Raw genomic sequence first — 17,417 nt, forward strand, 5'->3', positions numbered from 1 at the left:
AAAAATTTAAAATATCAAGTTTGAAAAATGGAGTCTCTGATCCCAATTCAAGGGACATCAATATCTCTGTTAGAACATCAAGCGATAACTGAAGATTAAAGTAAACAAAAACAACAGCGGATACGGTCGATCTTTGTTAACGTAGTTCGATCAATAATGTAGAACGACTATAATTTCATTTGTATTACTGCAAAATCACGAGGACGGGAAGAAAAATACTAACATTTATCATTAAAAAAAATTATATAAAAACAACTAAAATTTTGGAGAAAAAAATAAAAAGTTTAAAACATCAATGATTAAAAAACGAATGGAGTATATATAAATATACTCGTACACATAAGAGAATGAGTAGTTTCATGTTCGTAGGCCGTCAAAATTAATTGCTTTTGATTATTTAGGTGAAACATGCTTCATCACTTTGGTTGAGTAACATCCAAGGCATATATTTGCGTATTGATTATGCATCTGATTAATGAATATCACCAACTTTATTCAACTTTTTACCTTTGTAAGTTTTATATACATAGTTTTAATTTATGTGCTATTTGCTCTGGACTGTTACAATGTTTGGAAGCTTCTAGGGTTGAGTCAATACATACGAAGGTCTAAAACAAACTTCCAATTTTAAGGTTTTGTTTAGGAGTTGGGAAGGGAGAGGAAGAGATATATTCTCTTTAAAATAAATTTAACAGTTCTAGCCCACCAACAACTTACATTTTCTAATCTTGCTTTAAAAAAGTCCTGTTCTTAGGAAAGTTGATTCTGCTAGTATTTGTTATAGTAGTAATATTTTTTCTTTGTTTTTTGACAGAATAATATTTTTCTTCATATAATTCAGCTTTAAGGAATATTTTGGGATTATTTGATGTCGGTGCTAATGACATCCACTGCGTGACATTGTGTCCAGCCATATGGTTAAATTACAGAGAAACAAATCCCAGAAAAGGGCTAGTGGAATACATAACATTTAAATGCAACAATGTTAGGACTCATGAAAAAAACATAACTACCTTACAAACTAATAGTGGAATATATAACATTGTTTTGTTCCTCAAATTTTGAATTTGATGCAACTCATGCGAAACTGCGAGCACAAAAATATTTGTTCCACCAAAGAAGAATGAATAATTTACAAATATAATCTAAATGCAAATCATTTGGATTTTCCTAAGCAATAAACAAAAGAAATTTGCAAACATTTAAAAAAATTCCCCGTTATCTGATACAAAGTCAAACCCGCATAAGAATGGAACTAAAGTCAAATCTTCATAGAATATTTATTTCTACGCTTTGATCATGAAGCTGCTGCTCTTGGTACTTTCATGCCAAATCCATGCTTTGCTTTCTCCACCCTGTCATATTGTCAAGAAGACTTAACAAACAACAACCATAAACACACCACATGCTCTTTAAATATTGACATATATTACTATTACATGATGAGAAAATCTTAAAATAGTGCAAGTCAACTACTAAAAACGTAACGTAACATTGATGAGGTAGTCATAGCCTATGAGGTAGGCAACTGCATAAAAGAATTGAACATTCTCTTCCTTGCAATATACACCAAAGTGATGCAAAAAGAATATACTTACTTACTGTAATGCAAGAAGTCAGCTACATGAAAATGATGCAAAATAACTTAGATTGCCGGTTACAAAACCATGCCAATATTAATATATCAATTGTTATGTTAGTATTTTTTTTCTTTCCTTTGAACCGGGTTTGAATCCCGGTCAGTTAACTCTTTCAACTCCTTTGAATCTTAGCTCAAACCAGGAGAGCTACCAACCGAACCCCTAAGATAAATTCGTAGTGATTTGCTAAACATACACATTTTTCTTTCTAATATACAAACTCTCTATGCGAAGTCAAAATAATCTAAAAGACCCAAACGAGAATGAAGTATCTGCAAAAATTTCACTTGATATAGAGCCAAAGATGACAAGTATCTGCAATCAATATATTGACTTCTAGGACATTAGTTAAAATAAGTACCCAACTTGTTATTTTCTTGAAGTAGAACGTAGAAAAAACTAAGACATTTAAACAAAAGAGGTAGACAGGCATTTAAATGCAACAGAATCATCAGAAACTCAGAACTTACGTTGGTGCAAGTTTGCCGAGCCCGTCTAGCTCTTCACCTGTGTCTACATCCAAGACTCTCCCGGTAATTTCAACGATATAAGATCTATCGCTATCATTTGGAAGTCCTCTACGAATAAGCAAATCTAAATCTTTTTGGTGAAGCTCTCTTCCGTTTACAATAACGCCAGTGTTTCCACCAGCACATTTATCAGGAATGGGATGATTAAACTCTTCAATGAAGGGCTGCAAAATAAATCAATTTATCATTTACATTGATCAGACCATAATCATATATATGATGATTGGAGTCTGCTAGAATGACTAAAGTTACCGGAATTATTCCGAGACATGGTCCGCCTATGACACCCCAAAATCCAGCCCGAGAATCATACCTAATGAAACAAGATTATAAAAACAAATCAATTAATGACTAGAAATCATAATTGAACATACTGTAGATAAAAATTTAACCAGTGTTATCAATCAGATCGTGGAAAATAGCGCTGTGTGCAAATTCTGCTGCACTACAATCTCACAACACTTTATACTAAATTGCTATGGTTGAACAATAGCAGTTTGTTAAAATTATGCTACATTATAGTGCTGCTATACGACAACGCTGAACTTAATTGAGTCCACTAAAAGAGTAATTTGGCAAATTTTGTCAGACAGGTTGTTTTAGAAAGCTTGTCGGCCTAAAAGAATGGAATCCCTTTTCAAAAGCTTAACTAATTTTGATCCCTTTGAAGTACTTTGATATATGTCAGCATAGGCTATAAATCATACTAACCAATAATTTCCTGGCTGGATTGGTCCGGCTATCTTTTCAGCCTTCTTAACTACACGGTCTGATAAAGGTTGTCCATTTACGGTAACAATACATTTTTCACGATCATCAACTTTATCAGCTTGGGATGAACCTCGGGAGCCTTTCTTGAAAATGTTCGCGAAAAACGATTCACCTCCTTTGTTAGATCCAGCATGGTCATGTTCTTGGCTTGCGTCGCAATAATCCTGTGAGATCCCGGAGTTGGAATAATCGTGGACATCCATCTCAGATGCAAGCACTACCTCTTTCAAAGAATTTTGCCTCGAGGTATTCTTTTCTAGTTTCACCTTCTCGGGTTCTGAGCGACCACTTTGATTGCCTTTCCCTAACCGATTCACTGCATGGTTGTTACTACTAGAATAATCAAGATACTCTTGAAGTGGTGAACCGGCAGGTGGAGAAACTGAGGTTTTAGTTGGCTGAATGGACTTTGCGGCTTCACCTGGTGCAGTCATAACTTCTGGAATATTTTCGTCTTCTGAGATACTCTGAGACGAAGAATGGAAACTTTGCATCTCCTGCAGCTTGCTGGAGTTCAAGCTTGGGTCTGAAGCCATGACAGGAGATCCTCTATCAACTGATTGAAAATCATAACCAGAATAATCGTCCGAGGAGAAGTTAACACGATTTGTGTTCACATGACCATGAGAATGCGACACGCGGCTATTCACAACCTCAATAGAGGCATCATCATCAATCCTTGTGGTAGTTCCCTCCACTTCCCCATGAAGAGAAGTAACTAGCTTCTTATTGATGATAGAAACATTTATATCAGAAGAACAAGCTCCGCATCGCATTTTCTGCTTTCGATTTTTCACCTTAGCCAGTACTTTTTTAGGAAGTTGCAGTAACTCAAAGCAATTATGACATGTGATGAAAGGAGAACCACCAGCTATCGGATGGCACCTTTGACTACCACTAGCTGACATTACTTTTTGAGAACGGCCCGTGACAAATCCACCCCTCTCAGAATCGAAGTCACTAACCAATCTTGTATGCAATTGCTTTTCACGAGAATTGGCAACAGGAACACCAGTTCTGGAATTATGAACATGTTGGCTAACTGCAGCTGGGATCTCATTACGGTACAACATAGGATCATTTGAGGTATGAGGGAATCTGCTGTTAAGGAACGTAGCAGGTGGCACCGGCATTGAACCTCTTATCTTGTTGTTGTAGCAATGAAAACAAGAGCAAGAAGGCAAGTGCGGCGTAGGATTGTGTGTGTATTGTTCATATGAATCTGGACCGGTATCAGTATAGCGTCCAGGAAAGTAGGGATGCATAGGTTGTTGCGTGAATTGGCGAGATGACAAATGTGGACCTCTTGACATTTGTGACCCAAAAGGATCCCCATATCCAGGAAAATAGTTAGGGTTGTTCATTGAAGACTGAAAGTTGTTGTGCATGGCCATTTCATGACCACTCGTATAACCATATGGATCATGATGATAACTGGAATAAGGAGGACCTGCCAAATGTTTATTAGGGCCAAAGAATTGCCTCGAGGTCGTCCAGTCCGACCCAGAAGGCCCATCTGGAAACCGAGTATCAGGGCCACCACGAGGATCTGGAGGAACCATCTTTGAATCAGGATGGCCCTTTTCTTTAGGATTGTTAACCATTTCAGAAGAATTGCTCAGCTGCTTTGATAACTCATCAAGCTTCCGTAGAAGCTCGGCTCGATCTTGCTCTAGGTGCCGAACCCTACTCATACCATCCATGTCTTCATAATTACTCCATTGTTCACCATGATTATAAGAAAATCTTGAAGTTCCCTCATTAGGAAAGTTCAAATTGGAAAATCTAACACCTTCTATATCAGCTGATGGATATCTCTGAAACCCTTCCATATCAATTCTCTCCTCATTTGGCCAATTCGACATTCTCCTTGGAAAATTAGACCCTCCAACTTGAAACTTCGATTCATGTTGTTCCCTTCTTATTGCTTTACCCCCTTCATCTCTACTTTTATTGACATCATAACCGTTCCCCGGAACTCCTTTCTCCCTACCATCCTCGTAACGATTCAGAATCCTCTCACGTCGTTCCTTATTCAACCTTCCTGAATCCCTTTGATCTTCCCTCGAGAAACCAGCATTGGACTTAACATCAACATCCGAATTATCACTCAAAAAACCTACATCTTTCCTAAATGAACTTCCTAATTTAGCAGAAACTCCTCCACCTTGTCCCTCATCTGAAGCCTCCCACAAACTACCATTTCCATTACCATTATTAACCTTTCCTGCAATTGAAACCGAAAACCACAATAACTCATCAAAATCTCCAATCCCTTGAGTTAAATCCAAAACATCCTACTTAACTAATTGATTAAAAACCAAACACAAACAAAGGTAAACAAACTGAAAATTAAATCCTTGATTCATAATCTCGCTTCTTAAAAAAACAAACTAAACAGTAAATAAAAACAAACATTTCTAAACAATATAAAGTCAAACAACACCTTTTAGCAAAATTACATAAAGATAAAACAAAACAAAAAGAAGGGTACCTCTAAGAACAGCACCACAACCACCACATTGATAAATAGAATAACTAGCTTGCTCATGAAGAACATTTTGACATTTGGGACACCTCACCAAACGTAGCTTAGCTGAATCCTCCATTGCTAAACTAAGAGAACATAAACAACACAAGTACACACAAAAAAACCTCTAACAAAACACCATCACAAAACAAAGAAGCAAAAACACAAAAACCTCTTAAACCAAGATATGATAATTGAAGAACTTTCAACTACACAAGAAAAAAAAAATGAAGTCAAGGTGGTTTTTTTTTTTTTTGGGTTTGTTTTGTTTTTACTAAAGCATCCAAACAGCAAAAGAACAAATAGAGTAACTTTAAAATTTCAGCAAAACAACTGAGTGGGGACAAATTTTCTTCTGGGGTATCTTAGAACTTTGTGAAGTTGAAAACTTTTACCCTATTATACTGAAAAATTGAAACTTTATCTTGTGAGTTGGATTTCAGAGAGAGAAGGAGAGAGAGGTAATATATGAACATTCATTAAGGTTGTACGGAATGGTGTTTGTTGAGTCATAATGTGAACTGTGAAAGGAGTAAAAGGGTGTGAATGAATGAGTCCACATGTATTAACGTTTTTAGTTCTGTAACGCAGATACTCCTAATTGAGTTTCCATTATCTAAAATTGATTTTGATAAAAATGAATTCTGATTAAAAATATTTATGTTTGAATATTTATATAATTTATTTTGGAAGACGTTCATATAAATTGAGTTGAACTATAGGCGTATTATGTTGGTATTATAAAAGGAGAGTTAAAAGGTGTTTGCTCCGTCATTTGTGCGAATTTTGATTTACCTTTTAAAAAAACTTTCTATCACAATCATGTAATTTAAAGATTATTTGGTTTTAAACTTTTATTTTATACCGTTAAACTTCATAAGAGTGCAAAATCAAAATTTGGTAACACATAGAGTAACTTTAAAATGGACAAATAATTTGAGATAAAGTAAAATAGACCAAATACATCAACTATTTAATGAATCAAAAAAGTAAATTGTTTCTTATATATAGGATCGGATGGAGTATTATACTAGTAAAAATGAGAGACATCCTCAAGAAAGAAAGAAAAAAACAACAGACATGATTTGAGTTGGAGTGAAAAAAGTGAAAGTGAAACAATGTTGTTAGTATTTGTTTTGATTGACGGCTGTAAATCACGTTCTGTTTGAAATCACAGAAAAAAACCACTTTATCGTAGAAGCTCAACTTCTTAAAATCACGATAAATTTACATAAAATAAAATAGTGTACATGTATATTTTTTGTTCATCAAACGCTAATCAAAATAGACGCTTCTGGAATAATCTATTTTGGCCTCATTAGATGCATTGGATTCATCTCCACTCCTTTGACCATCGGAGTTGGTAACTGAAGTTAGAAAGAGCGTTCGATAATTCAATACGCGGCTTTGCTTGAATGACAATTTCATTTACGTGTGTGAAGAAGTGACAAAATCAAGATATGGAAAGTATACACTTTTATTTGTTGACTAATGCATATATCAATATTAACATATACTCCTATAAAACAAGTTCATATTTATTATGACCCGTCTTCTCCCCACAAAATGAGAAGAAGAAAAAAACATGGAAGTGAGTTTGTAGGACCCGTGACCCCACAACACCGGTAGCCGCTAGGCCTGGACAACGGGCGGTTCGGTGCAGTTTTCGGTCTCAAAATTCGGAACCGTTCAAACCGACGGTGTGAATATTACAGTCCGTTTCCGTCCGTTTGAGTCCACGGTTTCGACAGTCGGCGGTTCAACGGTTTTAGCGGGTGGTCGGCCGGACTCCGCCGGTTTTGGATTAAACAAAATCTGGTACAAAAATTACAAAAAAAAAAAAAAAAAAACGGAATAACAGTGTTGGTGGGTGTTCACAACTTGTTACATGTGAAAAATGAAAAGGATTGTGTTGTATGAATTGATAATAAAGGAAGAAGTAGAAGAAGAAAGAGTTGAGATTTGTGGAGCTTATTGAGGAAAAGCTCTCGATCTGAAGGAATTGTGGTGGACTACTAGTTCCAGCAGGAGATGGTGATATGTGTATTCTGATGTGCAATGACTATGGTCATAAAATAGTGATTTGAAAATATAAAATATTAAAAATAGATATAAATTAATACCTTGAAATTGAATAGTTTTTGAGAGTTCCAAGACAATTGAGAGAGAGACAACACGTCTTCCCTATGCAAGCCAGCTTTCACATTGTAAAAGTGTTCATTTTTATCATTCTTGGCATAAAATCGATCGGTTGTTGGGTGCCGATGGATTGATTTTTGCAATCCGAATCCGACCGTTCATAACTGTATAAAACTGAAAAAGCATGAATCACCAACCCGCGGTTCATATACACCCGACCCGAATGTTCACGGTTTCACCGGTTTGGCCGGTTTTCGGTCGGGTACGGATATTCTGTCCAGCCCTAGTATGTGTGTATCATGGTGAACTCATCCAAGTTGTACTTCATTGTGAATATGTAGTAGTACAAGAGAAAAAGAGAGAAGTGAGGTGGTGTGGTGTTTTTTGTTTCTGAAAAAAGGTGGGGCTGTGTCTTGAAAGTTGAAGAAAGATAAGGTAGCCACTAGGTTGGTGGAATAGACACGTGAAAGGTTAAAATATGTCTAAAAAAATTAAATATTATCTCACTTTGTGGGTCTCAAGGCAAAAATATCAGTACTAGTACACAGGTAATTACAGTATCTTTTTAGAGTACCACGGTAGGCTTTCATATGAACGGACGGGTTCAGTCACCGTTGGACCTAAATTTGAAAACTGAGCCCGCCCATATGAACTCACTGTTAACCGATTTTTTGTTCCTTTTCAACCCTTCACCCATTCCGACCCGCCCGTAGCGGTTGCGGTTTTCCCGATTTTTTCGGTTTATGGGCGGTTCCGGTTATTTTGTCCAGCCCTAGGTTGTTGTGTTTGTTTGTTTATTGCAGAGGTTTTTATAAGTTGAAGAATTTGAAGAGACGAGTTTTGTTGAGTTGAATTGAGTTGGGTTTTTCAGTAAGTGGATTGGGGGTTTTTTTTTTGGTTGATGCAATGGAATGAGTTTATGATGATGACTACTAACTTGACTACAATGGGTGATACCGGCCAAAAGTGGGTCCTACTATTGTTCTGGTTTATGTCGACTGGGCCAATGAAAAGTTGCCATGTCATGTGGGTGAAAAGTTGATTCTCAAACTTTGAAGTTTGAAACACTTTCTTCACCAAGGCGAGTACGAGGTTATGAGTAAAACACTTTACTTTTTTTTTTGTGTAAAGTTGTTAAGTAAATAAAGATTGTCTAAAACTTGTTTCCTTAACGATTAAATTAGTTTTTTTTTTTAATAATTTATCTTGTAATGGAACATGACTATTTATTTGAGTCACTATTATAAGTAAAAATAATTAATTTTGCATTGATTAATAAAATTAGTTAAGGATTTAAACTTAGGTCATCTAATCTAACTCCTATATTTTGAGTTAAAATCCTATATTTTCATGACTTTATCTCGTAAGTCTAACATTTATTTAAAAATTATTCATAAATTTTATCTGAAATCTCCCATATAATATTAGAGTCTCCGAGTAATTTGTCAAATTAGGTTTGCGAAGTCCACCATACCTAAATATGAATAAGAAGAAATTTTGTTCTTAAAAACAATATTCCTGTTATAGAACATACTTCCAACAAAAAAAATACTAGTAATGTGGTAGTAGTAATTATACAACATAAATTATTTATGTACTTACTACAAGGATTTGGTTATCTTTTTCCATGTTCTGTCCAACTAAACGCGTTTTAAACGTACACTTTATGTAAGAAGATTATTTGATTATAAACAAGAAACTTAATTTGCTATCAGCCTCCATGTGATTCGCATGTTCTATTTTTTGACTGGGTAATTGGTACATAGAAATATGCATAATTCATAATTGCATGTACAAGTATAAGTAACATAATAGACGACTCATGAGTCATGACTCATTGATCAAATTGCCGGCCAAAAAAGAATTTCATTCCATATTGAAATTGGAAGTTGAAACTTGAAACAGTCCACCCAATTTTCCAAGTTCACACATTGTCACTCACCACATCACAACCTAAATAATATGGATATATCATGCATTTAACTTTACGATAAAGAATGTATAAGGCATACAATAAGGATATTCTCAAGTTGTGTTGTGACTTTTTGATTTGGAGCACTAGCAACACTAGTCAATCACATGTGGCTGTAAAAAGGAACAATATAGTGCTACTTCAGTTACCGGCCAATTTAACCTTGGTAGTCATCAAAATATTTTTTAAAAAATTCATTATAAATATAACATTAATTTATTAAAATTTTAAATAAATAATACTGATATCTTTTTAAATATATTTATTCTTTTTTTTTTAAGAAATCAAAATGGGATATAATACTCAACTGGCTATCCTTCTAGCACAAGGTGTGCCAAGAAGGATAACAAATATTTACAACAAAGTATCAACGAGAATGAGCAATGATTAGCCTATACCCAACCCAAACACAAAAACGAGTTTTTGCACCAATCATGAAACTTATAATTAAAACTAGCAAATTTTGCTTTATGCAATAAAAAGAGAGAAGCTTAATGTTCTCCAACAGTTGGGGAAAGGAAGTAAATACATTTTTTCTTAACACAACATTGGACTCAAATGATTAATGTGTTTTATTTAAATTTACGGATTTGACCGATAACAGAGTTTGATATCATAGGATAAAATAATTTGTGGTATATGCTAGGGTGAAAACAAACAAAAAATTATATATTTGTCAATGTTACTAGCATCGGGATATTGTTACTAGTATTCATGTAGACACATGTTCGTCCAATTGATCTTTTTTATTACATTAATGTTTATAAATTACGAACAATAGTGTTAATTTTTTACTCAAAATTTAATGTTTGTGTTTCTGCCAAATTGTGACACAATTTAGAATAATCGTGATGTGATTGGTGAAGTTATTATTTGGAGGTTTCAATTCTTCAAAAATCATGGTGGGACTTTGGAAAATGTGGCGTGATTTGACTTGCAGCTGGCAAAAGTACAATTGGAAAATTATGTCATGATTTGGGAAATCGTTGCGCAGTTTGTCTGGATGTGAATACTATAAAAGAAGTCTTTGACCCCATTTGTTGATGGATCTTGAGAATCTCATGAAACCAAAGGAAGGAACTTTAAGATAATTTAGAGGTTAAGATTTGAGGGTCTTTAGATGAGATTCAAATGATCAATATGTGAATCTTAGAGAACCAAAAGAGGGGGCTCTTGAGAAAGGGTTCGTGTCGTTTTTGGGAGAGATTCATTGCTTAGGAAAGTTGGGAAACACATGAAAGGAGAGTCTTGTGAGCAACTTAGGTGAATCTTAGGGTACCAAAAGAGGAGATCCTTAGGAAATCAATGGCTAAGGGTTTGTTTCTTTTTGGGTTGGATTCTAGAGTTGGGAAACACCTTAGACAGTGAACTCATTGGGTCTCTTGATCACTATAAAAGACTCGGAAAAATAGTAGAAATTAAGCGTGCTCTTGAAGAACTTATGTGCATGAATTTTATCTAATTGTTTGTATAAGAACAAAACTATAATACTCTACCCAAATATTGTCCATTCATACGTTATGATAATAAATACATCTTGACACCTTAAGGGTAACCATATTTTGTATACTTACTTCACATTGGGAAGGTTACAGGTGAATCAACATAGACATTTAAAAGAAAGGAGTCTGAAAGAACATTAGGAAGAATTCGGGTTCGATCCCCACTGCTAAAAAAATTCTCCTCCCCTAACATTTCTAGTAGGCTATTTCCTTTTACATCAGGTTTGCAGTAAAAGAAAGATATAGATTTATAAATGTGCAAATATTCAAATCCTACATAAAAAGAGAAATGTTGTTATTAACTATTCAGATCACCCAGTCTACTACAAACCATGTCTAATCTTTGGTGACTGCAAGTATTGGTAACATTAATCATAAATAAGAAACAAATCAGGCCGAATGAGATCCTGTGTGACCATTACAACATGCTAACAGTACCAACTCCTTAAATTACTCCAAGAGAAGACAAAAAAACGTAAGAACTGGAGCATCAACGGAAATTTAGACCCCCACCTGAGTACTCCACCTCCTGCAGATACAAAAAAGTAAGGTCATGAACTAAGACTTAAAAGAAAAGAAACCAAGGGTGTTGCAGCTCATGGAAATCACAAAAGGCTGAAGTAGGAGAGATGCCAACAAGTTATAGATTTTTTTTCAGTGGACAAAACCAGTTATAGATTTATTTTCAAAATGAAGCATTATTTCTGAAATTAAAGTGGTCAAAAGTTTATGCAGCAAACACATAAACACAGCATGCATTTACGTTTTTGACTAAAATCTACCAATTCTTCACTATGGCATATGTTCTTTTATTTATACACCGAATGATTGTGGTTCATCTATATTATTCTGGCTTCAACGCCATAGAAATTACTTGTAGAAAGCATTACTTTGCAATTAATGTTACCATTTCATCTCAATAAATCAAAACTTATTAAATCTATATCAATAAGCATGCCTCTGGTTTTTTTTCCTGGGTCTACAGGTATTGTTTCCCAAACATTTTAATAGCATATAATGCTATGGATAGGTAGACTGACACATAAACATGATACGTGTAGCATAAATTTACTATGTAACATGTAATGCCTAATACAAGTATAAAAAGTACAAGATATGCACAAAAAAAAAAAAAAAAATCACAGCATGTAGAATATAGCATTCAAAATTGAAGGCCAAATTCACAAACCACGACACAACTCTCAGCACACAGAAAGAGAAATTGTGGGAGTGGGTTCTGTTTGGAGTTGGATTCAGGTCAACAGAGCAAGGTTTCAACTCATTAGAGGTGGATTCACTCACCACATTAGCCAATTTGGTTCGTTCCAATCTAGCACCAATGGATCTGTTCATGTTTTTTAGTTAACGGTTTCAATTACTAGGAGCTATAGACAGAAATGCTAAACTGTACACTGGAGGAAAATTGATTGTGTTACTTCATTGGAGGGCTACTAAGGACTTGGTATGAGGTTCTACATTGGGAAAATACCAGTATAACCAGTTTCAAGAGTGCATCAAGCTGCTCTCTAGTTGAAGTGACAATGAATGCCCACCTCCATCACTATCAAAGTTCATACGAGGGGGGGATGTTGGTAGATGCAATTACCCAGGATTTGATGGATAGAGATGAAGCACCAACACAGTTCAGGTTCCCTCTTGATAGAGCTCAATCCCATATAACCCACTGGCTAATGCTCACGTGAAACTGTCTAGAATTCAACAAGATTGGCTAAGGCCCCCACAGGTTTTTTTCGCTACAGGTTTCTATTAATCTTCCACCATGAATTTTACGCTATGAGATAGTGATAACATGACAACTATTAATCAAATTGAATTCAGACTTATAAAGCATGTAGCTGCAAGTTAAAGGAATAGAGCAACAAAGTGTTGAAATATTTCATTTAATCATGAAGAGGTACTAGAAAATGCTCTAGGATTGTCATAATACCTTGAAGACAGTAAGATAATGTGTCAACGTTTTAATTAATGTTTCAGAGGACTCAAATATTTTGGACAACAAATAAAAGTGTATAATGCACTTAAAAAGAAAATCCAACCTGAGCAGGTGCTAAGGATGACACCCAGTCTGATGTGTGGGTAGGAAGCAGTCCCAATGAATTGAGCTGCAGAAGAGGACAGTAACATGAATAATGGGGAAAAATAATAATAAGTATATGGCACCAAGATTTTCAAACTTATGAATCTAGACAAACTCGTGACATTAAATTAGCTTCCTAAACCTCAAATACATTATAGAACATAACTAATTTAACCCAACTATCCAACAAAATGAACCAAAACTGTAAAATTTGAGATAAACAAAACCATGTATATACTTAGGCTGATAAATACACTGCTAAAATCAAGAGTTTATCAATTTTTCAGAGTTAACTTGAACTCATACAAGCAATTTAACTCAAAGACTTATAAAAAGAACAGAGTTTACAAGCAATTTAACTCATTTTTGTTTCAAGGTACAATATTACCTTCCAAACACCTAGTAACATGCCTCCCAAATTAAGGGCAATGAATACCAACTTAGGCCCAAGAAGCTCCACTTTAGCATCTTTGTAAGGTTCAAACACTGCAAAAAATAATAATAAGCATACGTGAATGATTACAGAACAAACAGAAACATGTACATGTCATCTTTACACGTACATGTAGAATGAAGAAGACAACAAGTTAATCGAAAACTAATGGTATGTTTGGCAACGCTTTTTTTGGATTGGTGGGGGTGGGGGGGACAATATTTTTTTCCTTCAAAAGCTCTATAGGTCTCAAATGCTTTTGATAAAGGTTTTACATTATGGTTGTATTGTAATTGCATCAAAATTCTTGAAATTGCATACAAATGCTATTGATGTATCCACAGTTCCAATTGCAAAGGTCCTAAAAGATTTAACATCGCAAGCCACAATTTAAAATGAAGTGTTCGATTAAAAGCTGTTTTGAGCACAAAATAAGTTCATCATCCAAACACGCAATTACATATCTTATCAGATCAATTCCTAATGAGTTACAACAAATCAAAAGAGAAGAGAACTGGGATTATCTAAGATCAATGGTTCTATTCAACAGTACATATGAAAACCTTGTTTGTATTGACTTATTTGAGCTTATCTACTAGCAAAAGCAATTATGAGACTGATTGAAAGAGCTTATGACATGTCCATAGTTGTTTTCAGCTTATTATATCCATAAAATCTCTATGATAGCTTACGATAACAACTTATAGTTTATATGAAACCAGTTCTACTTTATTTTATCTATTTTTATATAAATTTCTTATACATAAGCACAACACTTAGAATATAAACCCTTGAATAAGTTATTTATCAAAACAAGACCAAATTTCATCCACAATATAAATAATCAACCTCGTTATCTTGAGACATCAAGTTATATGTAATCAACCTCGTTATCTAGAGATATCAAGTTATATTAATTATGATGAGCAACACCAGTTTATATATACAATTACAATCATTGAAAGGAGGCGGAGATTTAGTAAGGTCTAGCTCAACTGGCACCGTCGGTATTGTTAAGCTGGACATCTACACCTGAAATCTCGCAGGTGTGTAGGAGTTTCAGGTGGTGATTGTCACTTTGTTTATTTAATCAAACAACGAAAAAGGAGGTGGAGAGAGATAGAAATGATACTTACTTTTTCCAACACTCTGTAAGGCACTTATGGGTTGCCAAAGAGCTGAGAAGGTAATACCAATACTAAACAAGTGAACAGTGTTACCAGCCATCCACATCATAAACCCCATCATTAACAAGTTCTTAAATGGTGCTTGTGCAACTTCCCAAGCTTTCTGTTTCCAATAATAGAATTAATCAATAACAATTACAATCAGATGTAATAGTAATAGTTAGTTACAATAATTAGTTACATAAACTTATCAGTTATCCGCCAGGGTGGATACTAATTAATTTATTTTTATTTTTTCATTGAAGTTATTTGAAAAGAACTACTAGGTGAAAAGGATAAACCAGAATCTCACCGAGCTATGAATGTTGAAGTTGCAGCAAAATTTGACTGATGAACTAGACGTGGGGCAGTTCCATAGTAGGTCATCCTCCACAGCGGTCCATGTTTCACCAAAAAGCTATAGCTTTTGGGAATTTGATTGAACGGCCAAGGTGTGTGCTCAGACCACAAATCAGTAATAAATACCTGCATGGCATAAACTCCAAAGTGTAAACAAAACACAAGAATTTTACATAATCAAATCACTGTAGAGGCAGATTAATTACAACTAGCTATTAACTGGAATCAATTTTACATAATCAATTCACTCAAACTCAATTTCTTTCACTGCATAACCAAACATCCACATAACCTATTTCCATCTCACTCTACTAAACTCTCTAAAATAGCTTACAAAAACAACTCAAACGTTCTATAGAAACACTTTAACCACATTACTCAATGCACAAAATATGATAAACAGTTCATTTAACCACACCCTAACTTTTTTGCCTAAAAATCCCCTTGCTCTTAAACAAAAGCATCATATTTTATTCCTTTAATTACCTCAATAGCACCAAAACTATAGCCTGTCCCGTGGTTTCTGACACATGTCATTATCCAAGACCAATACAACACTGACGCATGTGATTACATTTGATTAGTAATTTATTACCATCAAAGTGTCAGTGTCATGTCCGATGTATGTTTTAGTGATTCAAAGCTAATTACATAAAAATCAACTTAATTAAATTAAAACACCTGATAATCATAGCCGTATTCTTGATAAAAAGCAGCTTTAATCGCTTCAGCAGAAGCACGATGACCACCACCAGTATCACTCATCAAAATCAAAACCTTCTTCGCTTTCTTCCCCTCACCACTCTTCAATCCCAATCCTTCATCTTCCACACCAACCCCATTCCCATTTCCACCAACATCATTCCCCTCACCCTCACCTCCACCAACACCACCACCACCACCACCGTCACCTCCATCACCTACAACTCAACTCATAAGAAAGGAATGGAAGGAGACCGACTGAACTAAATTTTTTACTAATATAACTAATCATTATAACACTAATATTATCGTGAATAAAAGATTATAATAAATTCAAAACAATATAAAAAAATAAAATAAAAAATACAGAAATTATACATACGTTACACTAAATTGAATTGAAGAAGAGAGGGGAAGCATGCCTGAGATTTCCAATTGGATTCAGCATCTTTCTTTTGGCGACTAAGGGTAGAATCGTCTTGATTGAGGGAAGCGCGTGAGAAACCGGGAGGATCGATGAAATCGCGAGAAGTTGAGTTATCGGAGAAATCAACGGCCCATCTTCGTCCTGAAGAACCCATCACACCCTTTCCTTTATCCATTGAATTGAATCGCTGAAGAAGGAAGAAGGGTTTATTCAGATCGCGAAATTTAATACTTCGCAGTGATGAAACAAACTACGAAAGAGAAATATGGTAACTCCGTGATTTTATATAGAGACGATAACGGTAAATACAAAACCGGCAAAATTTTTTTATCTTATTATACTTTTATTCATTTATTTTTGGTCGAATCATAATTTAATTTTGATAAACAGTTTGTTTTTGATAAACAGTTTGTTTTTGATAAACAATTAGACACTGCTTTTTTTGGAATAGAAGAATTAGTTTTTTTATAGGTGAATTAAAAACAACTAGTGTTTACTAAAATAAAATTATTACATCCTCGTAAACTTAGCTCAGTTGGTTGGGACAATGCATAGAATATGCAAGGTCTGGGATTAAAATTCCGGCCACTGTAAAAAATATATATATATATTACGGTGGTTAATAAAAATCTAGTTTTTTTTGTGAATTAAACATAAATAAAATGTCATATAGTTATAGTATTTAATGTGTTAAAAATTATAAAAAATAAAAATAAAAATTACAGTCTTTGCATTTTATAAGATATTTTATATTCATTTTTGAAAAAATTACAGTCTTTGCATTTTATAAGATATTTTATATTCATGTTTTGTTATTTTAACTTCATTCCAATTTTAACATGCTGCACAACTACTTTACCATGGCACTACTAGTGTTCATTTTATATTTACAATTTTGAGGAAGAATTTAATTGGTCTCGCTTAGGTCACTTAACTAAAAAAAGATTAATTGAGTACTTTAATTTTTTTTTTCGTATCGTTAGTTAAGTTTCCGTTAAGTTTAATATAAAGTGTGCATAAGTGTTACCTTGTCATTGGGCTATGAGATTTTTCTTTACAATATTAAGATTACCTAACAGGCAATAATATAAACATGAACTGAAAAAGTCAAGGGAACAAAGAATGCTAAAAAATAAAATAACCAAAA

The 17,417-nt window shown here is 34.4% G+C and overlaps 2 protein-coding genes across 2 annotated transcripts; both read right to left on the reverse strand.

The window, feature by feature from the left end:
* Window positions 1-962: 962 nt before the first annotated feature.
* LOC25479727 (protein ENHANCED DISEASE RESISTANCE 4) lies at window positions 963-6,691 on the reverse strand. The gene is made up of 5 exons (XM_013587818.3): window positions 5,436-6,691; window positions 2,882-5,168; window positions 2,423-2,483; window positions 2,111-2,334; window positions 963-1,355 (listed from the first exon to the last, which is right to left on the reverse strand). The coding sequence occupies exons 1-5, from the start codon at window positions 5,548-5,550 to the stop codon at window positions 1,298-1,300; spliced, it is 2,745 nt and encodes a 914-aa protein (XP_013443272.1). The 5' UTR covers window positions 5,551-6,691; the 3' UTR covers window positions 963-1,297.
* Window positions 6,692-11,171: 4,480 nt separating this feature from the next.
* On the reverse strand, window positions 11,172-16,537 carry LOC112417114 (ER membrane protein complex subunit 4). Its single transcript, XM_039829254.1, has 5 exons — window positions 16,266-16,537; window positions 14,752-14,905; window positions 13,571-13,668; window positions 13,142-13,207; window positions 11,172-11,613 (listed from the first exon to the last, which is right to left on the reverse strand). Exons 1-5 carry the CDS (start codon window positions 16,443-16,445, stop codon window positions 11,575-11,577), a joined length of 537 nt encoding a protein of 178 aa, XP_039685188.1. The 5' UTR covers window positions 16,446-16,537; the 3' UTR covers window positions 11,172-11,574.
* Between the last annotated feature and the right edge of the window lie 880 nt (window positions 16,538-17,417).

This window comes from Medicago truncatula, chromosome 8 (assembly GCF_003473485.1).
Source record: "Medicago truncatula cultivar Jemalong A17 chromosome 8, MtrunA17r5.0-ANR, whole genome shotgun sequence".
NCBI lineage: Eukaryota > Viridiplantae > Streptophyta > Magnoliopsida > Fabales > Fabaceae > Medicago > Medicago truncatula.

Bases quoted from the DNA above. Each gene is read 5' to 3' on its own strand.
- LOC25479727 (XM_013587818.3), bottom strand. From the start codon at position 5,550: ATGGAGGATTCAGCTAAGCTACGTTTGGTGAGGTGTCCCAAATGTCAA. The intron at 2,484-2,881 runs GTTAGTATGATT...TTGTTTCATTAG, and splicing joins ATCCAGCCAGGAAATTATTG to GTATGATTCTCGGGCTGGAT. The intron at 1,356-2,110 runs GTAAGTTCTGAG...ACAATATGACAG, and splicing joins CTCGGCAAACTTGCACCAAC to GGTGGAGAAAGCAAAGCATG.
- LOC112417114 (XM_039829254.1), bottom strand. From the start codon at position 16,445: ATGGATAAAGGAAAGGGTGTGATGGGTTCTTCAGGACGAAGATGGGCC. The intron at 13,208-13,570 runs GTAATATTGTAC...CCTCTTCTGCAG, and splicing joins TGTTACTAGGTGTTTGGAAG to CTCAATTCATTGGGACTGCT. The intron at 11,614-13,141 runs GTTGGATTTTCT...TTGTATCTGCAG, and splicing joins CATCCTTAGCACCTGCTCAG to GAGGTGGAGTACTCAGGTGG.